A 17,758-nucleotide genomic window follows, 5' to 3' on the forward strand; every position below is an offset into this window, starting at 1 on the left:
TGTACTAGTATTTAAACCCTCTTTTATGTCTTAGTAAAAAACTGAAGTGAAAAGAGAAAGTTACGGTTGGAAGAATGGGCAGAAACAACAAAAATAATTTGTCCTATATTATTTTTTACTTATTTATTTATTTAAAACATGAAACTAAAGTGGGCCAGGCTGTAATATAATAGTTAATAATATAAGAAAAGAAGCAAAATGTCTGAAAATAGACATTTCTTATTCCATAAAGAATATTTTTCTTATTAAATTTAAAAAGAAAAAGTAGATAAATAATGTGCAGAAAGAATTGAATTAAATTCATAAAAAGAAATCCTATAACAATCCTTTAAAAGAAGGTTTATGCGTTAGTGGAAATCCAACGTGGCTTGCTCCAGATTTTTTTCAAATTTTTAATGTATGATCTTTATTATAATAACACCCCATTATCAAATCATCCTCATTCCACATTTTCACTACTCTTCTGAATATTGTGTCTGAATTTTTTATCCTCTGTTTTCTGTTTGCTTTACATGTACACAATCTGAAATTTCAAAATTCGAATTTTGAATTCAAAATCAAAATTAAAAAAAAGGGAATTCTATCCATTCTTTGTTTTCAGTTTTATCTCTTCCTCCTCTTCTTCGATTCTTCTCCTTCATCTTTTTCACCTTCAGTTCCTCTTCTTTTTTTTTTGTCCTCAGTTCACTGATTTTATTTTTGTATAATCTTCTTAATTTAAGTTAGAGGTGGAGATTATAGAGTTCATGTACGCACCAAGGAAGAGTTACGGCGGTGAATGAGGTTGCAACCGCTATGGTTGTGGATCATAATATGGCGGTGGTGTTGTAGTAGGGGCGGTGGAGTTTGTGATGGTCATCCATGATGTGATGATGGATACGGAGGAGGCAGCGACGGAAGAGAGCAAATCGATGGAAAGTACTGAGTCGCGCCGCCACATAGAACACATGCAGTGACGCTATGAAAGAGAGCACAACAGTAATATGACATTTTTATATTTTTCTTTATCTTTCTATCTAGGTTATTTCCCCTGTTCATCTTCATTTTCAAATTTCAAGACGTTCCTGATGTACGTCCTTTTACAATTTTTTCAAATTTTAATTCTGATTAAATCTGCATGTAATTTGAAATTGAAATTTGAATTTTAAATATGCACAACCTTATCAAGCATTCAATCCATCTCTCGGATAATCAACTTTCGATTTTCTTCTTACCATAACCATCTTTTTTTCTCTATCTTCTCTCATGTCTTTCTCTCCTAGATCTATATATCTCTCTGCATCACTTTTTTTCTTTTATTTTTTTTCTCTTTGTCAAGCGGAGAGTTCTTGATGGTATTATGGCACGGTTTTGTTGCAGGGAAGCAGAGGAAAGAAGTAGAGACACGACATGGAGGAGCGAGAGATGCATACTGGAGTCGACAACAATGGGCATGCAATTTGGTGCGGCTGAGATGATTCCGATGGCGATAGATGCCACGGAAGATAAGTCACAGTTGCAGTGCCGGAAGCGGCCAGCAACGGTCTTGGTGCGATGATTCTGTATGCTCTGCTTAAGTGCTTATGTAAGTAGTAGTGGTCTTCTTCAAATGAAAGTATATATAAGATTTCTAAATTTATCCCTACTCATACTCCTCTTTGTTTCCTTTAATATTATTTTTTATATAAACTGTACCTTCTATGATGAAGTTAAGTGTGTTCCTTATTATTTGATCTGATTTATATGTTCTAATCTCGGTAAGATTTGAAATGTTATTGTTGTTGTGCAGAGGCGTCTTTGTCTGGTGTGGAGCTGTTAATGCAAAAAAATCCAGAACCTCATTGTTGTTGCCGGGATTCTATTTGTATTTTGCTTAAATTTCATTAACCTCTTTCTCTCTTATATTCAATTTACATCCAATATACAAAACTAAATCAGATTTCAAAGTAATGCAGCATGAATTATTCATTTTTCCTTTAGTATTTGAAGTCCTGGCTTTTGTATTTTCAGAGTAATTTAGGAACTAAGGCAAAAGAAGTTCTTCCTGTGTAGCTATTGTGGAAGGTTTGCATCCACCCACTCTATTGTGTCTTTATTAGTTCTCTTTTTGTTCAATTGCTTAAATTTGTTCTTTGCTTTTCCTTATTATTATTCTACTGCTTATTATTACCTTATCCATCCTCCTTCCTCTCAAGTTTGGCTATGTTCTTCACTCTTCAGGGAGGTAGTTTCAATTCTCGATTTTTGGGTCATTTCCTCTTCCTCTTCAGTCCGTTTCTCGGTTCACTGATACTATTTTCCAATTTCTTTTTCTTCTTCAGTTCTTTTTGTTCCTAATCTCCCCTGAAGGTGGAGATTATAGAGTTTGAAGGCAGTTGATGTCACTGTACCCGATGGCTCCAACCTTCAGCGAAGTCGTCGCGGTGGTGGTAAAGGTTACAAAGGTTGAAGCGGTGGCGACAGCGGCTATGGTGGTGGAGGAGTCTAAGGCAGCATGGCTCTGACTGGTCGCCGTGGAGTTTATCACAGTGGTGAATAAGGGGGAGGATGTGATGACAGTCCTGCATGCTAAAGCACATTGTGGAATGGGTCAAGGTAAGCAACCAGGGAGGAGGCAGATGCAGAGGCAGGTTCCGCGGCGGCATTTGTGCCAGCGGCAGATGCTACAACCATAGGCATCTGTGGGCATTTTGCAACAGGCTGCCCAACGTTAGTGAGTTTCAATTCTCATTTTTTGGGTCTTTTCTCTTCTAAAATTGGGTCAAAATTCTTTTTTCCGCGACCCATTTCAGCTTTGTTGCTTTCAAAGGAAACTTTGTTAATTCTATGTTTATGTTAACCCGTCAATACTGAATTAGTACATGTCACTACTAGCCTCTATCAAGTATAAGAGCGATTTTGTTGTCGTTGATGTCATGTTTAATATAAATTTGAGTTGGTTCCAGGTTCTCCTTCTTCTTAGGTGAAGGAACTAATTAGCTTTAGGGCAATTTGTACCTTAGAAAACTTTGAAAATTCCACATATATGTTAACTTTACTATATGATTATGTTCTTCTTTCTGTGCTTACTATTGGGTCCATCATATTTTGAATTAATATTGTTACAATATAATATAAAATAGGGAGGAAACTATTCACATAATATATGATTATGTTCTTCTTTCTAGACTTGGTGTGTGCTATTATTTGGGGGAATCATTGGGCAGGTATTTTATTCAACCATATTTCTTTTAGATTTTCAGTTTACTGTTAGAGTTTTCTTGCTGTTGTAGATTTCAAATGAAACGATTATTTGCTGTGGACATTGGGCAATCTATTAGCATGTTTCTTTTAAGTGATGTAGCCCGTTTTCTTTATGAGGTACGGTTGTTGATAAACATGATTTATATGTTCTTATATAAATCACAAACTCAAATTTCATTATCACCTTCCTTCTAACGAGGTACTCATGTCAATCTGTAATGAAGATCATCAAGTAATGCAAAAAAAGAAAAAACAAAAAAATCTGTTAGAGAAAAGTTTCTCAAGGTTGTGTTTGTGATGTACAACTAATTTAAAATTAGTGTGTAGCTGATCAGTTTTTCCTCTTTTAAATTTGTTCTTCATTTGGTTAAATTTTGTTCTCCTACAGATCGCGCATACCCTTCCAGTTTCACTTAATAACGTTGGAGGTGTATTCGTGGGAGCCTGTTCCGTATTAATGAGAAACTTTTGGGATGCTCATAGTACTGAAACTCTGTTGGAGTCAGATATATCGGTAGGATATCTTTTGCCAATCTGTTATTTTCAACGGAAATTTAATTTTTTGAGTTTTAAGACATGGTTGACTTCTTGGTCTCATATATGTGTTAGGTAGGTAGCATTGTATTAATTATGATCGCTCGGTTGAGTTTACGTTAATTTTCAGTAAGTATAGATGATTTGTGTGTGAACTGCTTTCATAAGAACAATACCTTGAGATAAAGTCTAATTCTTTGTGTTTTTATGTGTTTGAATTAAGAAACAACAGGTTGAAAGCCATCTTTTTTAATTGGAATTCTAATTAGCCTTAGACATATATTTCAGCATCTATTTGTTGTGATGCTACGAGAACATGATTTAATAAGAAAAATGACATGAGTCGGATGCTACAAGAACGTGATTTAATAAAGAAAATAACATGATGTCGAATAATAAAGAAAATGACATCATGTCAAACAAAACGAGACACTTAAATGTTAATAATTTTAGAGATAAAATGGTCGGGGATGTTAAATTTTTCTTTGCTTAATTCATTTGAATACTACACCCTAAATAATAGTTGGAAGACTTATTTTTCTAATATATTTTTGATATACAGATTGATCATTTCATTATTAAAAATTTAAAAAATGAATAGATAATTTATATTACTATAAAATTTATTTTTTTTGTATTTAATAATAGGGTTCAAGTTATATAAATTTTGAAACTAAATGTTTGGAGTTTAAAGCAAGGACAACTTAACTGAGAATAATATAATAATATAAGATATGTTTAAATATTAAAAATTTAAAAAATGAATAGATAATTTACATTACTATAAAATTTATTTTTTTTGTATTTAATAATAGAGTTCAAGTTATATAAATTTTGAAACTAAATATTTGGAGTTTAAAGCAAGAACAACTTAATTGAGAATAATATAAGATATGTTTAAAGAAAACATAAGATCTTAGTATTTTTTTATTTTTATTAGTTTATGAAATTACATAAATTAAATTATTATAAAAAATAATTTATGTATTATAAAAATTAATTATTATATATATTAGTTAATAGTTTTTTATTATTTAAGTTATCTTTAAGTTTTAATTAACATATATATATAATATATCTAATATTTTATTATTATTTTTGTGCCATCCCGTGCAACGCACGGGTCGATGCACTAGTAAAATTAAAATCTAGGTTCTGAAAATTCAAGAGAAAATAGAGAAAATTGTAAAAACAAAGTTGTAGTAGAAAGGTGGGGTGTGGGCCTGTGGGGCACAGGCATCCAATAACATGTGTTGTGTGTTGTTCAGAGTTTTTCTCATAAATCATAATGCTTGCTGCCGCATTTCCCTGTTACAACTACCGGACAAATCCAATACATCATACATCCTCGTCACACACCCCACACACTATTTTTTTCCCCTTTTTTCCTAAGTTATCTTATTTTTAATCAGATTAATTTATCATAATCATAATAATAATATCACCACATATTGCTTCATATGCTAGGTATGATACTTACTCTCTTCGTAAAATTCTCATTCGATTAAAATTTAGATGATAATAATCCTATTAGATAAATAATAATAACATTAAGAATTATTTTGTGATAAAATAAAATGATAAAATGCTACTTTCTCTATATGGTATTTCTAAATTATTGTTATAATAAAAAATACTCCTATCATTATAGAAAATAAAATAGTAAAAAATAAATGATAATTTAAAAAATATCAGACAAGAGTAGGAAAATAGTATCAAATTTAGAAGTTATAATTATCATCTTTCTTTTAGAACTATATATAATATAATATAATATAATATAATATAATATAATATAATATAATATTTTTGGGTGTATTATATATAATAATAAGATAACATAAAAAAATTAGTGAAACTTAAAAGGAAAAAAAAAAGTACACAGAAAAAATGCACACATATTTGTGTGTTGCCATGGCACATGTCTCATGTCAAGATATAATAAGTGCTTGACTCCTTTCCAATAACTTTCCTTTCTCTGACTCTCTACTTTCCCAGAAAGCCATGGCACACATCTTTTTTTTGATTGGTGAAAAGTTAGGTGCCAATTTAAATTTGAATGGTAGTAATAATAAATGTGTGTATATCTGTATATACAAGTGGGAGTGGAAAAGAGAAAGATACGTTTTTTTATTATTATTAAAATATTTTATTCATGACAATAAGTTTGAAAATGATTTTTAAGCGAGAGTTATGATCTTCTCTAATTCAATTAGTATATATAGTATTATAATAAATTTAAATATTTAGTTGACCAATTATTAGAAAGTTATAATATAGTTATCAAACAAAAAAAATAAATTAAAAAAATTAAAATATATTTTTTATTTTTAAAATATGTAAATTTTTTTAAAAAGATTTTATTTTATTTTAATTTATTTTTATCTCAACAATTTTTAATTTACATTAAATATATTCTTAATTACTATTTTTTTATTAAATTTTGAACTAATTTAACAAAAAGTTAACAAAAATAATTCTTAACACAAGTTAATCAAATATGGTTGTCATATATTATTATTGGATAGATCATAATTTTTTTAAAAATTTTAATTGTCAAGTCTATACTTTTAAGATAAAATTAAAATAAATTAAAATTTTAAATATTTGATTAACTTTTAAAAAATTTTAAAAATAAAAAATACATTTTACTCTTATTAAAATATATCAACTTAAAAATTATTTTTTTTAGTTGACGTAACAAAAAGCTTATAATTCTTTTGAATAATTATTTCTTATTAAATATTAAAATTATTTCAAATACAAAAATCTACTGTCCTTTAATTTTTTTTCAAATGATACATGTGCAATAACGTTAACTAATATTTTCAAATTGTTAATTATTTTATTAATATACTTTATATAAATTAGACCATTTACTTGAATGAATTTTCTATGAATCGAAATCATCGATCTAACGAATATTTTAATGTATACATTATACCAATTATTAACTTATACGAAATAATATTTAATTTGGAGTCAATTTTGAGTCATTGTTTTTAAAATTTATTCTTATTAAATCATATCATTCCATTTCACAATTTATTTATATATTTATATATATAATAATTCAATTATATAATACGATGAATAGTTAAATACATAAACCGCGCATAGCGCGGGCACTAAATCATTAGCAACAAGAAAAGTGTAAAAAAGAAGTAAAAATAAAATCCATCAAAAATGTGAATTACAATTAAATTTGTATTTATCCAACTCAATCATATATTATGATGAGAGTTTCTTACTTGATAATTAAGATTAGTCCTTAGTTCACATAGAACAATATTCTGATAATTGTTATATCAAATTAGAATCAATTAAAGAGAGACTTCTTTGTCATTAGTCTTTTCTTTGACATGCATCAAAAGAAAAATATTTATTTAGTTATACTATAGAAATTGAAATCCTCTATCAACCTTTATGCACTTATTTATCAACAACTAATTGCTTAGTCATATCAAATTTTAATTCGATTGTTATGAAAAAAAATCTCAACGGTTGGAACTTAATTAAAAAAATAAAAATCATTTTCACTAATAAGCTTTGAGAATAAAAATACTCACCTTTATTTTGCTCCCATTCACCAGCATTATCATGTATATTGGCATGAAGAGCTACCTAAAAAATAAAAAATAATTCAATTGAACAAAAGAGTATAACAAACTTTATTAAAACAAAATTATAAATTCTGACAAATAAATTTTCAGACTTTAGCCTTCTATTTTCATTTGCAAACCACTTCTGTCGTTGATGGTGGAATGCAGAAGAAAAATTTTTGTAGATAACCGTATCCACTCCACAACAACAAATTCATTCAGCGACAAACTTCATACATTTTTCTTCGAATAGAAAAATGGATTAAGACCATTTTCTAATACAGAATAGAAAAGTATTATCAGAAGTTGTAGAGATTCAATAGAATTCAATGCAAATTGCCCACTTTAGGTGTGCGAAGATATGGCTATTAAATGTTGGTGATTTGGTAAAGGTGGAGTTTGATACTCTAATTTTTATATGCACAGATATTAAATGGATACATATGTGCCATCAAATTTTAATTAAAGAATTGTGTTTAGTGTGTATACAAACACATGTATTTTAGTTTCTTAAGTGATCAACACGTATCATATTAGGTGGCTTCAATAGAGTTTCTTTAGTCAAATTTAATTATTTTTATTACATCAATTAGTCTTTCTTTAAAATTTTACTCTTGAATTAATCTGACATTTTGATACATTTAATATTTTAAATTGGTCAGGCCCAAACTAAAGCACATGACTGAATGTAACAAAAGATTAGATCGGATATAAATAAATGTTGATATTTTTTAATTACTGATACTTAAAACACATATTATTAGATTTTTTTACATATTTAGTTAAAATGTATTCTAAATATTACTAACTAAATAACAAAAGTGTAAATTAATAATATTACTTAAAATCTTAAAAGATATTAACTACTTTACATTTTATATATTTATCTTTTTAATCACTCATATGTTTAACAAATTTTTTTAATCAATATATATATTATTTTTTTGATAAATTAACTATTTATATACATTACTATAATAAAATAAATTAAAAAGTTTTTAAACATATCTAAATCATTAGTATACTAATAATTTTAACTGCTATTTTTAATTTATATATTATAGATTTTTTAATTAAAATTAATAATTAAAAGTATTAATTTATTAATGTATCAATACACTTAAATCTTTTTAAATAAATTAACTACATGACTCGCGCGCAGCGCGGGCCATACTCTAGTTTATAAATTATAAGTTATAACCCTCTTTCTGCTGTTACTAAACCTTCAAGCTCCAAAAAGAAAAAGAGAAGGAAAAAGAAGAAAAAATATTTTTGCCATTTTGTTCTGTTCTTCTTCAGCTTAATCAAAAGCTCAGGTACGTTTCCAGAATCACCATTTTCTTGTTCGTCATCTTTGATTTTGGTCTATTTGCAACCTTTGTATGATTTTCTTATCTGGGTATGTGGATTGTTTTTCTGATATTCTGTTTTGGGTTTTATTCAAGTTTTGATAAAACCTTTCTGTGTCTTAAAAGTTATAAGCTTAAACTTTTTTACTCAAATCTGCTATTTTCATTGGAATTTTGGCCATGCAGATACTGTTTTCCTTCTGGGCTTCTCATAAATGAGCAAATAAATTCTCTCTTTTTTTGTATGGGAACTTTTAGGTGAAGTTTATCAAAGGAAAAGGCTTCTGCTAGCTTATTATCTATTTTTTTATGTATAAATTTTGGAAAAAGTTTTGTATAACTAGATCAGCTGGGAGTACTAACAATAATATGAACCTTTGGAACTCAGATCCTAGAATAACATAAAATAGTGACCCTTGGGGATACTGAGATCGTGACTTTCACAAAAAAAATAATGTTGGTATACATCAGCCTCTACTATGATTAAGTGTTCTTTTTTAGCAGAATTTAGGGAATACTTTTATCATCTGTTTGTAGAGTTGAAAGTATCCAGTATGTTTCCCTTTTGATTCTTGTATTGCCTTTTTTTTTGTTCATGAAGGGAAAAGGACAAATTTGTGGGACTGGTAGGTTAAGGTTTGATGCTTTTGGAGTCTACCTCTTTCTTGCTTGAACTTTACGAATTACTCTCTTTCTCTCTCTGATAATATCAACCTCCTTTATTTTTATGTTCTGGGTCCCTTTCATGCTGCCCTTTTGTCTATATAGGTAGGTAGGAACCAACTGAATCATAATTGTTGACTTATATAGCTTTACTTCACACTGGCAAAATACTTACACTCAGTCACTCACATGAATTCTTATGCTTTTAGCAAGATTTTAGTTTATATCTACATATTTGAAGCAAAACCTCTTGTTATTCAAGGACTTGTTTTATCCATTGGAAGTGTAAAAAGAAATTGATATTGATACTCTAACTTAAACAATTGTTTACTTCCCCTGAATGATAATTGTGAATTCTTCTGCCCCTTAGCTAGCTATACATTAATCCGATTCCTTAAGCCAACTAGAACAATCAAAGTCTTACAGTTGCTATGGATGCTTGCTATTTCATTACTCATTAAACACATTGCTAGTGGCAGATAGTTGAGAATGTTGTGCAAATACATATATATGTAATATTAGGGTTATAAATTTATATATGAGACTATAGACTTTTCAACCTCATCTGTTTATTTCATTTTTAGGTATATAAGGTTGTCATAATTTTAGTGGAAGCTGCTAATTGGAGATGAGCAATCTCAAGCTTGGGGTGGAGGTTACAGGTGCTCATGACCTTATGCCAAAAGATGGCCAAGGTTCATGTAGTTCCTTTGTGGAACTTCACTTTGATGGTCAGGAATTTCGAACAACCACTAAGGATAAAGATCTGAGTCCAGTTTGGAATGAGAAATTCTACTTCAACATTACTGATCCAAGCAGATTGCCAAACCTCACTCTTACCGCCTGCGTCTACCACTATAACAAATCCACCGGTTCCAAAGTGTTCCTTGGCAAGGTCCACCTCACTGCAACATCATTTGTCCCGTATGCAGATGCTGCTGTTCTTCACTACCCTTTGGAAAAGAAAGTTGTTTTTTCCCGCGTAAAAGGAGAGCTTGGCTTGAAAGTATTTGTTACTGATGACCCTTCAATTAAGTCCTCAAGTCCTCTTCCTGATTTAGAACCAGTTACTAATACAGATCAACACACTGTTCAAGATCAAACACCATCATTCACAAGTTCAATACTGAATGTGTTTTCTCGAAAGAAAAATGACTCAAGGCACACATTTCATACAGTTGCCAAACCAAATGAAGAAAAACAGCATCAATCTTCTTCTTCAGCAGCTGCCAAGCCGAGTTCAAACTATATGACACATGAGATGAAATCTGGAATGCCGCCTCCTTCGAAATTCGTGTATGCAGGTTCATCTTCTCCTTTTTGATTATGCATTGAAAGAGACAAGCCCTTATCTTGGAGGGGGCCAAGTTGTTGGTGGGAGAGTTATACGTGGGAACATGCGCCCCAGCACCTATGACCTTGTTGAACCAATGAGGTACCTTTTTGTAGGAGTTGTGAGGAGGGGTGTTCAAAGCCGATCCGGACCGAACTAAACCGATCAACCGAACCAAAAAAACCGAAAATCAAATTGATTTTTAATCTCAATTGCTATTTCGGGACTATGGCTCCCAAAAGAAAGAAAACTGTCATGAATAATGATGTAAAAGTTTTTTTCTGATAATATTATTGTTTTTTCCTCTTAATGATATTTTGAGAGAGATATTAACTTTATTCTCAACAACATACTACAGATCAATAATTGGAAGGAAGCTTCAGAAAAGATGAGGAATCAAAAGGATTGCCGTAAGAATTGCATTATATTGTTTTCTTCTTCGTTTTGTTCTGAATAGACATTTGATATATTATTGATGATTCTGCTGAGTTTTGAGATATTAATTTTCTTAAGTTTTATTTGAATTCAGTCGGTTGATGTTGAATTAATTCTGCTGAGATGGAGTTATAAAATGAACTTTTTTAAGTTTAATTTATTAATTATGCTGAGAATGATTTTTGCTGAGATTGAGTTATAAATCCAATCTGTTTTACTTGTTATTTTGCTGTCATTGATTCAAAAGAGAAACATGGCTGAAATTCTGCATTGGATTTTCTATATTGGATTTTCTTAAGTTTTATAATAATGATATTATTTTTTAGAATTTTATTTATTTTAGTATGGTTAAAAAGTATATATATATAAATTACTTATTAACTATTAACTTTTAAATTTAGTGTGCTGCTGGGCTATAGTGGTAGCTGCTGCTATTGAAAGTCGGTACAATATAATTGACAAACCCAGTGGTGAAAATATTACTGTTTCACCACATGATTTGTTGGATAATTATTTGACGGATGATCAAGCAGAACAACTCGGGAAAGACGGCACATGCCTGGAAGAAATGGGAGTTAGTCCAGTGGGTCCACGTGGTTGTTTTTCAGCAAGACCTATTGAAGTTTTAAGATCGGTGATTAAATATGGGTGTGTAGAAGAGAGTAATAGCAACCAGTTTATAGCAAAAAAACAATGCAACACACCCAACAGAAAGGTATCCATTTAATTTTTGTTATTAGTTTAATAGTTTTTATTTATTGCAATAAAATATTTTCTTATATATATTTATGCAGGCCGAGTTTAAGGTGGGAAATTTGGAAGAAATTTCTGATATATGGGAAGCTGTTGGTAAACAACCTGTAATTGCAACTCTTTTGTTAACGCAAGCATTTTATAATCTAAAAAATGTGAGTATAAATTTACATTTATATAAATTTTTTTCTCTATTTTTTTAATGTTAATTTTATTCTATATAAATTTTTTTGTATTTTTTATCTAATTTTTTTGTGTATTTTTACAATGTAGGATTCTATATATAAGGGTTCCATTAGAGCAAAAGACCTAAAAGACAATAGTTATCATTCTGTTTTAGTAGTGGGACCTGGTAAAAAAAAATTAAAGGAAAAGTGGTAGAATATTATATAATTAAGAATTCTTGGGGACAGAAAGGGGAAAGAATGGCTATGGAAACATCATCCGTGAACCAATTACACACGAGGATTTAGAAGGGAACACAATATCTACTGATATATTGACACATGGAGTAATTCCTATTGATGTTTCTAAGATAGAAGAGCAGGTATGATCATTTATCCATATTTTGAGTGTATCTTGTATTTTAATTTATTATTTAGAACAGTTATGATAATTATTTATCCATATTTTGAGTGTATTTGGTATCATTATTCATCCCAGGAAGCTGGTACATCTCAGGCTGGTACATCCCGGGAAGTTTGGTTTGGTTTGGTTGGGACCCGAACAGGGTGGTAGAATCCAAGTTTTAGAGGAGATGTTGCCGAAATTTTATAAAACTGGAAGTTTTGTTTTAAGTAATTGTTTAAAAAGATTTAGTTCTTAAACGTTATTTGTTTCGAATTGATTTATTTAAAAGGGAAAGAATTATGTTTTGAATTGAGATTGTTGATTAACGGAAAGAAGGATGATGTGAATTGATTTGAAATATGATTTTTGAATGAATTTGGAAATGGGATATGGATTGACGAATGATGATGATATTGAGAATGGCTTAGATATTGATGAATGATGAATGAATTATTTATGTGGCTTATGAATTTGAAATATCTGAGATACGAGGTTCCCTAGATTAAGTGCCGTGGCTTGCCACCACATGTACCAGGTTGAAAACTCGATACTCTGATGACCCTACGACGTAAGTGTGACTGGACACTATATAAATTCTCGAAAATGTTACCCCCATTGAGCAATATTGATTATTTGAGAAAAAACTATGCATAGACTCTTGGAGATGCACGTCGGGGGACAGTCTAAGGACAATTCAGACTTGTCGGGTTGGCTGGACAGATGAGACTCATCAGCCATAGGACAGACATGCATCATATGCATTTATATGCTTTGTTTGGGTTTAAACTTGTTTTTGTTTGCCTAATTGCTAAACTGTTCTTAACTGCTACTTGAACTATTTGCTGTAACTGCTACCTACTTGTGCTTTCCTTGTCTATCTTGCCTGTGTTTGTCCTGGCGTGCTATATTTGAGAATAAACTTTGGTGCTGAATTAATGATTGTATTGTTTGATTGCGTGATCGGTTTCTGATTGAGATTTTTTTCTTATAAGAAAGGAAATGTTTCAGATTTTTGATAGATTAAACGTTTCTTTGAAAAGGTTTTGAACGATTACCTACTGGTTTTTAAAAGATTCATAAGGCAATGATAATCACCGAGCTTGAAAACAGTTTTCTTATTAAATATCTTCTTATGACAACTTTGAAACTGCGTGGTGAGACCGTGTGGTTAGGTTCTCACCCCCCTACAACTTTACCTTTTCAGAAACCGGATGAAGAAGCATTAAAAAGGGTTATACTGCGTTTGGTTTATAAGATGTTGTATTAATTAGATATTTTCTCCCCTCGTCCTTGTTATTACAAGTTTGTAAGAGGGATAAGAATTGTATGTTTTATATGTATATTATATTATAAGTTATTATGTAAGGAGTCTTGTATATGAATCTATGCCTGTTTGTATTTTCTTAAGATAAAGTGTTTATTTTCGGTTTTCTAAGAAATCAGCGATACAGTGTCGAGTCACAGGCTCCTATTTTAGTATTTAGTATATAAAGTAGTCGTAATACTTCTTCCTATCAGAGTGGCGTAGCCGGAAGCATGACTTCTGATAGTGAGGGTGTTACATTATGGTATCAGAGCGGTCTTTCCTGTAGAGCCTGAGGAATGGACCGATTATGCTTCAATTGCATACTCTGAGAGTCAGTCATGTAGTAGGTCTTGTTTGGATAACGAGAATAGAGCTTTAAGTACATGACAGTCTATTGATAAATACCATTAATCTTGCATTGCATAATTCCTGGAATTAAGTTTGGCCAGCTTAACACTAATGAATTATGTATATGTAGGCACTAATGGGTTATCATAGACAATATGCGAGTCATAGGTAATGCGAATCGCGGGTTTCGGAAACGTTAGGAGTTAATTCTTGAGGTTATCGGTTAGGTATCTTGAACTCTGCGAATATCACGTATCTTATTCCTGCTTGGTATGCTCTAAGGTTCTTGTCTGCGATACTTTTCTTGGAATGTGAACAGATTATCTTTCAATCCTACTCTCTTATTCACGTACGCTTTTGTTTGATCCTAACTGCATATGCCTGTTTAAAACTCTTGGTGTATTTACCTTCTTTATTAGGCACTTCTTTTTGAATCATGTATTTTTTTTATATATATTTGAATCTGTTTTGATGCAGGACACCTTTTTAAGTTCATATTTCGAGTCCTTTGTAAATAAATTGTAATTTAGTTTTCCTCTTATTTGATAATAATTACAGCCATTCTTTAAATCTTAACAAAACCATTTTTGATTTGAAATATACGACCGCTTTTAATTTGATATGTACTTCTTTATATAAACGTTAAAAGTTTCTTATACAATTTAAAACTAGTTGTTTCCAATACCTCGCCTGTTTCTTCACTGATTTATGGAAATGTATATATACTTTAAATACAATTTGATTTTCTAACAATTTTATTACAGTTTTTACGAATATCCTGATTTGACTATATATTTAGATATTTTTCAAAGAAAAGTTTTTGTCTCTTTCCAGTTGGTTTTGTTTGATAAGCTTCACCTAATTTATTTTTATTCGAATTTGGTTTAACATACTATATCATTTATGCAATTGTTGTTCTTACAAAAAAAAAATATTAGACTCATGTCTTTATTCTCATGAATGGACCAATTTATTTCTTAAACTTTTTATTTCTGTGGATGTCATATTTAATTCTGTTTTAAACTACTCATTTATTTTTTTTAACGTCACCATTAGTCTTAGTTTTCCATTTCTTGTGAATCTCATTCTCATCCGAGTCAACTTTAATTTGTTTCCATCTAATGCACCATTTGTCCTTTTATTTGTCTTTCTTTAGTCAAAGGTTCTTTCTTGAGAATTTTCTATTGATTGAGTTGTCTTCCTGGCGCGTTTTGTATTCCTTTAGACCAATTGAAAATTCATTTGATAATCCATACCCAGTGAGTTCTTGTTTGAATTCCCTTAATTTAAAGGTCCTTTCTTCCATGGGTCGATTTCATTTTAAGCACATCGTGATCTTCTTAAATGATATTTGCAAGGTGGTTATTTCAAATATACTTTCAGAATTTTGTTTTGAACCATTTTTGAAAAGGTTTTGAATTCTTTTGAAGAAATTTAAGTTTTGAATCAACTTTTTAAGTTGTTAAGTTTCTTCTTAAGCTTTTTGTTTCTATGAGTGACATGCTTTATGAATCTTAATTGAAATCCTTTAATTTAAGTCTCTTTCTTAAAATGAGTTAGTTTCCTCTTTAGCATATAATAATATTATTGAACATCCTTATAAAGTTGTGATTTTTAAGTATATTATTGAAGTTTTGTTTTAAACCTTTTTAAACAAGTTTCGATTTATTTTTATGCAAGTTGTCCCTAACTAGAATTGCTTTACTTGAGCAGTGCCTCTCTTTGGTGTGATTTGAACTTGTTTTGGGGCGATACATCTATTAAAGTTTTAATAAAATCGCTTTCAATTTAGCTTACACTCCTTTGCCTTATCTCTGAAAATTTCTATGTGATTTAAACCTGTTTGATTGTAATGCATCATCTTTTCTTTTATGAGTAAAATTTTATCTCAGATTTTCTTCCAACAAGATTATAGTTTTCATACATGCTTAAAAAAGAAGAGAAAATACAATTTTTCTCTTAGCCAAATTAATCTTTCCATTTACAAAGTTTGTGTAATCTATTTCCACTTGAATTTATATTGAAATAATGCCACATTTACATTTTTATTACTCTTTTGAAGGATGTTTGTTATCCATTTTCTCTTTAGAACATGATATGATTTCCCCTTAAGTTTCCATTCTTTACGAACAATGCATTTGAAAATATTTTTAACCATACTCAAGTTCTATAAACTTTGTCTTTGGTTTGGATATACTTCTTCTGCAAATCTCATATTTACTTGTCTCAGCTTGAATTCGTTTCAAAATATTGCATTGTTTTTCATCTTATTGGTCTTATCAAATTTCTTCGATTCAAGAGTTATCCTTAAAGATATTAGTTGACTCTCTTTCTAGCACTCTATTACTTGTTCATCCTTGTCTACTTGTGATTTCAGCAATTCTGTCAAATTCTCGCGAATACGGTCCTTGTCGTTTTTCTTCCTTTTCTATGGTCTACTATCCTTATGAGTATACTCGAGATTAGTTTTGGCATTTTGTGCGACCATTAGACTTAGTAAACGACACATTAGTCCTTTAGGACACGTTTGGTGAATGCAAAAGGCGAAACTCATAAGTGTACGACATCACAGGGAGTTGTGAAACCTTGTTTTACGTGAAAGAGTTTTGTTGATGTGGGACTTATAACCAGTAGTAAGGATTGCAAAGTGTTTAACAAAGTTGAGAACCTTCGGATGAGTTGCTCAATGAAATACGGTTAAGAATGGTGGAGATAAATTATGTTGAAGTTTGAATAATTGAATCTCTAAAGTTGATATAAGATTAGTATGTGAACATTAAGCACATCATTTTAACCCCAGCTTGTGTTATAACCTTTTGCCGTATTGCTCTACCATCACATGTTTGAAACATATCATCTTGTACATCAAGCATGTCTTGTAACTTCTGTTTCACATCATACTTATATCCTTTATATTTTTATGCCATATGAAAATCCTGGTATTTGAGACTATTTGTATATATATATAAAGCTCTAAACTCTGCCTACGAAGCTAAGGCCGGTTAGAAAAAAAAATATATACAACCCAAAAATAAACCAAAAAATAAAATACTAATCCTGATTCTTCGAATCAACCTCTAGGAGGACAATACAAGTTTTAATACAACAGTGAAAAATACACACGTGCGCTCTAAGTACATAAAATGAAAGCTCCAAAAGTAGATCTTCACTTCTGAAGGAGTCTCCAGCATGCTCAGTGAGGTGTCTCACGTTCTACATTTGAAAAACAATAAATACGTATGGAATGAGAATCGGGAGTTCTCAGTATGGTAACAGTGCCCAATAAATAAGATATAAGGCTCCGGAAAGCCAAAGACAATCCTAAACTTCTACAACCCATATCAAAGCCTAGAGTTATTACTAACTAGAAATATGGTAATTCTACTTAAGATTCTAATCCATCTCTTCAATTCCAGTTCTTTACAAATATTCCAATTGCTAGTTTGGAATAATCTTCAGCGTCACTTCTACTAGTATGAGAGATCTCTAAAAACAAACACATATAAGGCATACAAGTAATACACAGTTAAGAAAATAGATACATCATTTAAGTCAAGTAGCATATAAATATAGATAAATAATTAGGCAAATCCAAACACAATATGCATACTCAAACAAATCATACAATGCACATGATGCATAT

At 30.4% G+C, this 17,758-nt stretch overlaps 1 protein-coding gene across 15 annotated transcripts; it reads left to right on the forward strand.

The window, feature by feature from the left end:
- The first annotated feature begins 370 nt into the window (after positions 1–370).
- LOC112705527 (multiple C2 domain and transmembrane region protein 7) lies at positions 371–12,872 on the forward strand. 15 transcript variants are annotated; one of them, XM_072200308.1, is made up of 13 exons: positions 371–978; positions 1,360–1,564; positions 1,769–1,843; positions 1,990–2,043; positions 2,301–2,692; positions 3,252–3,339; positions 3,611–3,736; positions 9,955–10,805; positions 11,062–11,113; positions 11,540–11,853; positions 11,933–12,046; positions 12,165–12,438; positions 12,555–12,872. In XM_072200308.1, the coding sequence occupies exons 9-12, from the start codon at positions 11,092–11,094 to the stop codon at positions 12,270–12,272; spliced, it is 558 nt and encodes a 185-aa protein (XP_072056409.1). In that variant the 5' UTR covers positions 371–978; positions 1,360–1,564; positions 1,769–1,843; positions 1,990–2,043; positions 2,301–2,692; positions 3,252–3,339; positions 3,611–3,736; positions 9,955–10,805; positions 11,062–11,091; the 3' UTR covers positions 12,273–12,438; positions 12,555–12,872. The 15 variants fall into 13 exon arrangements, with proteins under 15 accessions (XP_072056409.1, XP_072056395.1, XP_072056406.1 ...); XM_072200294.1 differs by having other exon boundaries at positions 1,769–2,043; positions 9,955–10,666; XM_072200305.1 differs by lacking the exon at positions 3,252–3,339 and having other exon boundaries at positions 9,955–10,970.
- Positions 12,873–17,758: the final 4,886 nt, after the last annotated feature.

Source organism: Arachis hypogaea, chromosome 8 (assembly GCF_003086295.3).
Source record: "Arachis hypogaea cultivar Tifrunner chromosome 8, arahy.Tifrunner.gnm2.J5K5, whole genome shotgun sequence".
NCBI classification, from domain to species: domain Eukaryota; kingdom Viridiplantae; phylum Streptophyta; class Magnoliopsida; order Fabales; family Fabaceae; genus Arachis; species Arachis hypogaea.